Raw genomic sequence first — 10,228 nt, 5'->3', positions numbered from 1 at the left:
AGTTGCCCAGGGCCCCGTCCAACCTGGCCTTGAACACTCCAAGCGACGGGGCATCCACAACCTCCCTGGGCAGCCTAGCCGGCGCGTTTCTAGGCCCCTAACCCACCCATCTCCTACTGTGAAGTCAGAGCTCTCACCATTAGCGAGCACTTGCTGACGAAGTACCAGCATAGGATTCGACAGAGAATAACCACACACGCCACCCGCCAGCACCGCGACGGTATCACTCACACCAGCAAGAGCCCCCAAATCAGCCTCTTCAGGCCACCACTGCCAATATTTATGGCTATTTTGTTAGCCGATACAGGATATAATGTAAAAAGATATTTCAATGCTGTTATCTGAGTGAGTCATTTCCTTGTGTTCCTTTCTTCCTGCCATGAAAACATATTTTGTCTGAGGATGAATACAAAATGAATACAAAGAATGTTAAAATTCTCCAAGGCAGCAGGACGAGCACACACATTCATGTACAGAGATATCAGAATCAGAGAAACTTATAAAAAAACTGTCCACTAAACCCTGCCCTAGAGCATGGCTCAGTCGCAGGAGATATCCTTTGATTTGCTTTCTCACTTCTTGTTCCATACAGCAGCAGTCAGAAGCCATTCAGCTGCCCCAACCACTGGATATAAAGAGGTTCAGGAGCAAGAATTTACTCCAAATATAAGTCTTTAAAATTAAGGTATATGAATCATAAAGTATTACTAAAATCATTAAGTTGGCTCATAGGTTCTGTGCAGCAAAACTCCCTTTCTCTTTAGCCCCCAAGAACAACTCAGAGCTGAGTGGTGTATTGAGAATGATGGCTGCCAATACACAATAGAAAGAAAGCAGAGGTTCACATACCTCCTGTTCCAAAGTGCCAAGACCCTCAGTCTTGCATTCACTTTTCATCTCCTACAGCTTTACTTTTGTCATTAAAAGTCCATCTTTCTACTGCCAATAGATAATTGTCATACCTCTTCTACCCTAATAGCACACATAAATGTTATTGTTTTTCCTACAGTAGTAATTCAAATGTACTTCGAAGGCTTGAGATGCTCACTAAATGTGGATGTGCAATCCTTTTCCTGCTCACTTTCATACAGAACACTTTCCTATTTTCTGTTACACAGATTCCTGACCATTTGGCAGACAACAGAATAAGCTAATGCAGAAACTCCTTTGTACATATCAAATAGTTACCGTTTCTGTGGCTGACATATGAGACTTGATTAAGAAAATATATTAATTTTAGCCAGAAGAGGAAAAGCTCTGAGTTTGGAAACATGGAAACTATTCAGAATGAGAAACCTGGCTGAAACACAGCCTTGAAACAAAGTCCTCACACTGAAAGTATCTGTCACAGAAATCCTGCTCGCTAAAAGCGCAATCACTGCAGAGTGTTATGGATTTTCAGGAGTGGGACTGGTGATTTGCTAACAAGCATCTGATGTTTCTTCAACAATGTGCCACATCACCAACCACACTCTTGTTTGGGAAGGTTGGATCAGAAAATACACACACGTGCACACACTCAAAAACACTCACTGTTTTCACGCCTAATTATATCACTTGATGAATGATTGTTGATTTCACATTAGCAGAATGTGATGAACAATAAATCAAAAAACAAGTAATCATTTTTTCTACAGAAATGAAGGAGAATTTCATAGTGTTTTGGTAGCAGCACTGATCAGTTACAGCATCCATGGGCAGCAGACAGCCCCAGGAGAGAGTATTTCTTCTCTCCATTGCTCTTTTGTTCCCTTTCTTACAGAAGCCATTGAAGTTCTTGTAACTACTTGTTATCTCCTTTATCATTTCACCATACACAGGATGTTTTGCATATGCTATGTACATGTACTTCTCTCCCTTGATTGTGCCTTAGACTCAATCTTCTCTTGTTTCCAAGGTTGAATTCATTTACTGATCAGTAGCTGACTCTTTGTGTGCATGCTTGTACCATCTGGAGCCTCAAGCATCTTTCTCTGCTTCAGCTACAGATCTCTCCCACTCTCTTCCTTTGGGAATACTTTCTTTGTGATTCTTTAGCTTTCACAGTTGGTCTCAAATTTACTACAAAACATGAGAAAATATATGATCACATGCAGAAGTGTATTAGGTGGACTTGCTGGCCTCTGCCAGTCTCAGCAGCAGCGATATAAGTACCCCTATTACATCCTGTGACCCTAATGCCTCTTGAAAACAAAAAAACATGTCACCAAGTAAATTCTAGTTACAGAGCTCCTCCAAAAGTTGTTGGGGTTTTTTTTCTGTAATGTTTGTGTATGGCCCTGAAGATGGAGAGCATCTGAATCTCTGCCACTAAGATCTTAGATGAGTCAGTTGAGTAGATTGGTCCACTGGGCAATGACAGACCTCCACCAGATGGTGCCAATTAAGACAGGTATGATGCTGTCAGGATTTTTAAAAATAAAAAGTTCTGAAATAAGTATGTTAAGCTCCTATAGCATTTGTACATGGCTATATTTGAATAAATTAGATCCACTTCAATAAATCTGGTCCTCTATGTAACAGAAAGAATACTTTTTTAAATCATCCTAAAGGCATTTTAGAAAAGTTGGAAGAGGATATGAGGCAGTGTTGTTAGTGTCCCCTGTAGAAATACTCTCTGAAAATACCTCTCTGAAATACTTTATCAGTCTGAGCCTATCAATGAATCTTTGCTTCAACCATTAAACAAGGCAAACCAAATTTCAGCATTTCTTTTCACATTGTTTTCCCTGAGGTCCAGCGATAGCTGCTGCTGTTGCTGAACTGATTCATTGGAGCAAAACATGAGCAAAATTATTATTTTTTGCTCCCAGCTTTATCTTTTGCTCCTGAAAGCAGAAGAATTTGCAAGCATTAATAGGACATGCAGCTTGCATGTTGCAGAATAATACACTCCAGTGAACAGTGATGATGCTGGGAGAGGTGATGTGCCCTGCCCTTTTGTAGCTGGTGTGTGATATGTGTGAAAAACCTAAAAAGACAGGTGTTCTTTCTCTTCATCTATCTATCTATCTCCTCACTGAAATTTGTTGTTGGGAGAACCCACTTTCATATCTAGATTGATTGACTCAGTATTTGGTTATTCATGAGATATACCCTATTGAATATTGACTTAACCTGCCATTTTATTAGATACACATTTCTAGCTGTTGTATTATGGTATGGAAATGAGAAAATAGAAAAATCCAGACTCGACCTTTACAAAGGTTGTGTCACACTTAATATATGCAGGGGACTAAATGAAAGTACTACTTTGATGACTTCTCCATCACTGGCCGAAATTCAACCCTGCTATCTTCTTTAGCCAATTTCTTCCCACTGTACAGGAGCTCTGTAAGAAATGTACAAGCCTGGGATAAACACCCTGGCAAAATTTAAGTTAACATAAATTATCGTATGCAATGTATTCACAGCAGAAAAATGTTCCTCTTTAGAATCTTATAACATAAAATGCATTGTACATTTAAGCCTTCAGCTGAACTCCAAGTTTTCTTTGTCATCCATCAACATTATACGAAATGTGCCAAAATGCTATAACTGAGTTGCATAATACGCCTGAGCTAAAGATTGCTATGTGAGTTTCATTACAGCATTATTTCTTTATTCAAACTTCAGAAAATCCTATGATGCCTTTATTTCCACAAAGCGTTCAATAAATTTAAGCTCTAGTTATTTAAAAAAGACGCTCTCCTTAGAATTTACTACTTCATAGTTTTCTTCTCCTACTGGAAATACAATTTCACTTGGCAAATTGCCCCATGATTAGTAATTGTTAGGGTGATTAATGTGTATGTTTGGTGGCCCTGCTAGGCAGGGGGGTTGGAACTACATGATCCTTGAGGTCCCTTCCAACCCGGGTCATTCTGTGATTCTGTGTGATTCTGTGATTGAGCAGATATTCAGATCAAATTCCTGCTTGCTCCAGTGTATGACTGCCCATAGCATCACACAGTGGTGTTTGCAGCAAAATAATAAGCACTTCGATAATAAATGCCACAAAAGCTGCAGCCATTGCAGCTGTTTCCCTCTCAAACACATGCACAAAACAAAGCAGAATATGCTTTTATTTTAAAAATGAGCACACCTCCGCCCTCCAAACAACTCTGAGGTGGAAGATACAGAATCATTTCTGCCCCCAGAGTTACAACATACATTCATTACTTAATAGCAGCAACCAGCTGAAAACATGTTTCACAACCTTACATTCCACCTGCAAGTATCTTGTTGCCCCTACATGCAACTAAATGAAACTTGTGCTCTTTACAAACCCTTTACAAATGTAGATTCGTCGTGTACGTACAACACATTATAAAACATCACTTTGCACCAGATTTAGTTTCCCTAGCCTTACACATACGCAGGCTTCCAATTCATTTCAATGATTCTTTGCATCTGTTCTTTTGTAGGGCTTTCTTCTCCTGAGCAGAACCAAGGTTAAAATAAACCCTCCGTATCTGTACAATAGTGACTCTGCTTTCCAGGAACACCTCCATCTATCCCTATTGGAGTTGTTTCTTACAACTGTGTCAGCTGGTTGGCTCAGTCTTCGTGGTTCTCTCCTTTCCAAGCAGTGCCCACCCAGCTTGTAATCAGAACATCAATCATGAGCTTCCATCCGCCACTGGAAAATGGTTTTCCTGCATTACCAGAGAGCCACTGCAAAATATTATCTGTGCTTATAAAAGAAAATCGTTAGGTTTGAGGGCAATAATAAAAGCAATGGTAAATTCACATTTAAATTCTCTAAATTAAGCTGCAGGCTTCTGCTGCTGTTTCAGGGGATGAACTGTAACACTAGGAGAAACGATCGCCACTCCTTTGCAGTATTCTTTTCTCACACAAGAGGGTAACGATGCTTTCATAAATACCACTGAACACACATTCACTGCTGCCCAGTTTCAAGAACATCACTGTAAAACATGCCAATATTTGTCTCAACTTTAACATAAGTTGGAAGAAAGAATCTTTACCACGTGATACAACTGCAGTTTGCCACGAGTGGTCCTTAGATGTATTCTACATGCACAGCAAACCTTTTTAACAATGTAAGTTTTACAGTTCAAAGGCTGGATCAGACAATCTTACAGGTCTTATCCAACCTTAAGGATTCTGTGATAGCATTTTCAATCTCAAGTGTCAGCAAATACATGAGCAGAAGTGCTCTTCTAACAGAAAGACATAGAGTATTTTCAGAAACAAAGACTACAGCAGTTACTAGCCTGAGAAAAGACAAGGCATTTCATACTAAAAGTAACCTTAGCCATCTCCACAAAGTTTGTGAAGATTAACTTAATAATTTACAATACTTTAAGGGAAACACTACTATTCCTGTGAGACTACTCAAAGAATTACCAGGAGCAGCTACAGACATAATGAACTATCTAAAAACCACTTCACATTTACACGCATACAGAAGATACTTCTGTAGCACATTTAACCAGCGATGACATTATTATTTTGTGAGACACTAATTTGTTCTCTCGTATTACAGGAGATCCTGGCAGCAAGGAGCACAACTTAGAGCAGATGGGAGTAAGCTTCAAATCGCACTAAGAATTCTTAACTGAAAAAAAATGACTACTATACGATACAGTGTGCACTTTCATCCATCCTTTTAAACATTCCTGCAGTTAGACTTGTTTTTAAGCACAAAAGTAAGTGGCACTGAACTGTTCATGCTGAAGAATATACGTAATTCTGACCTTACAGAACAGAACAGCTACACAGGCATGAAGAGGGGCTTCCATCTCAAGCTCAGCCTCCACAAGAAACAAGTTCACAGCAGAACCTGGAGTGAAACAGAACTCTGAATTCCACTCTTGACCAAAACATTGGCTTTGTCCACTAACAGCCACTTTTCTAGGTACAGCAAGGAAATGTACAGATATAAACAAACCTGGGACACGCACAGCTCTCTAGAACTGAGCATCAGCTTACAAATCCCAAGCTTACGTCCTAAAATTATATTGCTACTTATGATTTTCTAGAAGCTTCCCAGTGGACAACGTCACATCACACTTGCTGAGTGCGCTTTTGCTTTTTATTCTTTCTATGCGTTTTTACGTGCTTTTGGAAAACGCATTTATCTACTGCAGAAAAATCACACTTACTGCAGTGAAACTTCACGTGAGTCAGCAAGTGGCGCTTCAGGTGGCCGGACGTGCGGAAAGCAACACCACACTGCCCACACTTGAATGGCTTCTCTCCTGTGTGAATTCTCCGATGCTGCTTGAAGTTTCCACTGTGAAATGTGGTATAGCCACACTCTTCACACGTGTATGTTTTGACAGGTAGCGTATTTTGTTCGTAGATATAATCAGCAGATGAGCTTTCGTTCACTGCATGTGAAGCCAGATGCTGTTTTAAGGACAGCCATTTGTTTGTTGAATAGTCACACTTCCTGCACTTGAAATGCTCCGTATTGCAATGCAGGACTTGGTGCCGTTTCAAGTGACTGGAGGTACGGAACTCCTTTTGGCAAACACTGCAGCTGTAAGGTTTCTCACCTGTGTGAGTTCTTATGTGTAGTCTGAGGCTGCTTAAAACGTAAGTAGAGTACTCGCACTCCACACACTGATAGAATCGCGGCTGACTCTGTGATAGCAAATCATCTATATCCCTCTTGGTATCTGCCTGTTCTCCATACGTTTCTGAAGCAAGCATCGAACAAACTCCACTGAAACCCTGTGAAGAGCCAAAATCCCTTTCTGGATATGTGCCTACCTGCATTTCATGATGAAATCCATGATTGTCCAGATGGCTATCTGCATAGAAGTAATGGCTGACTTCATATTCATCCTTTACATGAAGCTGCCTGTGTCTCTGCAAGCGGTTTGAAGTTTTATAGGTCTTATTGCACTCCTGACACACAAACGGTCCTTTTTTGGTATGTACTTTAAGGTGCTGCTTATAGCTGCTATGAACAGTGGTAGCATAATCACAGTGTTTGCACTTGTACAGTTTGAACATAGACAAACTGGAAGGCCACATACCCTCGGGCTTATAATACGAACCACTGTTTTTAGTGTCTTGAATTTGTGAATGAGAAGTTTCAGGGTCTTCTTTGTAAACTACAGTGTCCATTTTGTACAAATCCAGAACTTCTGATCTACCCCCAAAAATAGGTGCAATGTTCCTCACATGGCTGTTTTTGGTGAATGCCCTTCGAGGGCACCTCTTCTTACTGCCCTGCACATCACCTGCCCGCACAAAGTCTATTTCTGGCACTAGAGTTTTACACACTCCCCCAGCGAGATCATCATCTTCATCAGAAAGAGGTACAGGAACACAGCCCTTAGAATCACTTTCAATTTTGCATCTTTTGCTTTTACGATATTCACTGCTCTGATTCATATAACCATTAGCACTCACCTTATGCTGCTTATGACATTTCTTATGAGAATTGAGATGACCTCTGCTGTAAAACAGTACATTACATTCATCACATGCATAACTCTTTGAAGATCTCCGAGTTCTCTTTCTTCCATTTCCAAAGTCGACTTTGCAGGTTTCTTCACTCACATGTAACCTTCTGTGCCTCTTTAACCCGTTGATGCTTGTAAATGTAGACTGGCAGTACTCACAGGAATATGGTTTAGGCCCTGCGTGCATGTAGCTATGCTTAACCATGCTGGAAAAATACAGCGAAAAAAAGGTGCAGAACCTGCACTTGTACAGCTTATACCCAGCATGCCAGTACATGTGATTTAACAGATAAGATAAGCTAGAGCTGGAGTAATCACACTGAGGACACCAGTAAGGTGGTCTCTCTTTATGCGCCCTCATGTGATGAATAAAAGTCTTCGGATTGGATGAATCAAAATAGCAAGTTTTGCAGGAAAAAATAACTGGAACGCCCAGAGACGTAAAATCTCTTTCCATTTTCATGAAGTATTTCTCATATTTGCTTTCTCTTTTCTTCCTTTCCGACTTCCTTTCTTCAGTTCTTTGCCTCACTTTTCTAGCGCTCATCCTATTTTTCCTTTCCTTTTGTAACTTAGCCGTCTTATGGAGCTTAAGGTGCTTCTTCAGGTTGACAGCAAAGAAGAAGGTTTTCTTACAAAAGCTGCATTTATGTTTTCTTTTCTTTTTATGAGCCAAATAAACGTGTCTCTTCAGAAGCGCGGAGCTTTTATACACAGAACTACAAAATTTGCAATTAAAATGGATCTTACCACGCTTATTTGTAGAACAGGATGCTTTAGGGAGAGGTTTGATGTTCATGCTATTACTTAGCCATGCTAAATCTTCTTGCTGGCCCTTAGTTTCACTTTCACGAGAAGAAATGATACGTCGCCGTCGACACCTTTTCTTTGAAAACGGTGTTAATGACTTATAAATATGCTCTTCAGGAGTAGCCGACACTGCAGAAATAGAAGCGTTGCTCTCCGGTTTCCCTCCATCTTTTTGCAGTTCTGAAGTAGAACCCCTGTGAATAAACCGATCAGAATCCAGTTCTGGTCCTTCTTTGAAATCGTGCTGCAAAACAGAACCTGGAGTTTCATCTTCAGATTTGCTTCCCTTATTTGTTTTGCCGTTCGTGTCATTATTTCCATTCTGCAAAGAATCGGCGTCTGTGGGGATAGAAGAAAAAAGACTTTAGAAATTGCATGACATTTACTAGAACAACCAAAGCTTGTAATTAATTGGTACTAATAATGTGAAATAGTAATAGTAATAATACGCACTTCCTTGCTCTTTATTCCCTTAACAAACGTTGTCTAACCTCCAGTCCTTTCCTAACGCCTCTCTCCAGTCACCCCCACACATCTCCCTCAATAACATTTACTACTGGTTTAAGAAGCAGTGCCAACTTCTTTTTGTTTCACTACTTAACACGTCAGTCTGTGAAAGCATTACAGAAAGCTTATCCAGAAGATATCTTTGAATGCCCCATCCCTGCAGGCATTCAAGGCCAGGCTGGATGTGGCTCTAAGCAGCCTGGGCTGCTGGTTGGTGACCATGTACATAAGGGGGTTGGAGCTGGATGAGCACTGAGGCCTTTGCAGCCCAGGCCATTCTATGGTTCTGCTGCACGTGACTTAATCTCTGTTGACAACATTATTCTATAAAACTCTATTTCGCATTCTTACACATTTTTCCACCTATTTCAACCTTGAGATTTACTTTGATTCTTGAACAATTCTTATTAACAACTTACCTTCCACTTCAAGGGCTGTCCCCATCTCCTCATGCACTTGTGGTTGCTTCTCTTGGCTTTCATCATTAAGAACACCCGGAACACAGGAAAGTTCTTCATCTCCACACACTGCTGGTAACACCAAGTGGTCGGTGGTCTTATCTCTGTCCTCACTGTCAGCAGCACAGAGGAGAGGAATCTTTGGGATAGCATCATTATCATTACACTCTTTCCTGCCACTCACTTTACTCATCTTTGCCAGCTCTGTTTGACATGGCGACGTCGGCACAGCAGCACTGTGACTCTGTTCATCCTTGCTTATCCCATTGCTTATAGTTAACTTGGAATTGTTACACATACTCTCAGGGATCCATTCTTCTTCGGTGTACTGCGTACTGCCGTTCTGATTCGCAGTCCCACTGTGCTCCTCCCAAACATCTAAACCCTCACTATCACATAAGGGCCTCAGGCCGCCTTCGGACAAGCAGCAGCTCCCAACAACCTCCTGCTTCTCCTCCATCAGCTCCGGGACCAGCATCGCCTGCTCCTGGACCTGGAGGAACTCATCATCGCTCAGCACAAACACAGTGACCGGGAGAAGGATTTCCAACACCTCCGACTCTGAGGACAGACAACAACGCTTCATTAACCTTATCAACCCAAACTCTCTCAGTAAGCCATTAAAAGAACAGACGAACACATGGCACAGCGCTCGCAGCCTCCGGGCCGCACTTCCCCCGCCCCCCCCCCACCGAACGGCCGCCTGCAGCACGACTCGAGCCCTGCAGCCTCCTCAATACAGCACCTACCATTAACCTCCTCCTCCAGCATCGCCTGCTCCACCGACACCGCCATCCTCAGCCCAACGCCGGCCGCCACCGCTACGCCAGCACACAACACCCTCCTCCCCCCACGGCTCCACTGCGCCCGCACACAGCGCAGCTTCCGGAGGAAAGGTCGCGGCTGCCTCCGTCCCATTGGGCGCAGAGGGGGGCGTGGGGATCCGGCGTTAAAGGGATGAGCCCAGCTGGATGTAGGTGCCGGTTTAGTCACGCGTTCAGATCTCACGGTCATCTTGTTCTCATCAAC

The 10,228-nt window shown here is 41.9% G+C and overlaps 1 protein-coding gene across 1 annotated transcript; it reads right to left on the bottom strand.

Annotated features, from left to right (window-relative positions):
* Positions 1-4,045: 4,045 nt before the first annotated feature.
* Positions 4,046-10,193, bottom strand: LOC107312446 (zinc finger protein 493-like). The gene is made up of 3 exons (XM_032443532.1): positions 9,949-10,193; positions 9,161-9,760; positions 4,046-8,573 (listed from the first exon to the last, which is right to left on the bottom strand). Exons 1-3 carry the CDS (start codon positions 10,115-10,117, stop codon positions 6,013-6,015), a joined length of 3,330 nt encoding a protein of 1,109 aa, XP_032299423.1. The 5' UTR covers positions 10,118-10,193; the 3' UTR covers positions 4,046-6,012.
* Between the last annotated feature and the right edge of the window lie 35 nt (positions 10,194-10,228).

Source organism: Coturnix japonica, chromosome 3, assembly GCF_001577835.2.
Source record: "Coturnix japonica isolate 7356 chromosome 3, Coturnix japonica 2.1, whole genome shotgun sequence".
In the NCBI taxonomy this organism is placed as follows: domain Eukaryota; kingdom Metazoa; phylum Chordata; class Aves; order Galliformes; family Phasianidae; genus Coturnix; species Coturnix japonica.
Note: the sequence above shows the minus strand (reverse complement) of the source record. Positions and strands in the feature narration are given on the sequence as shown.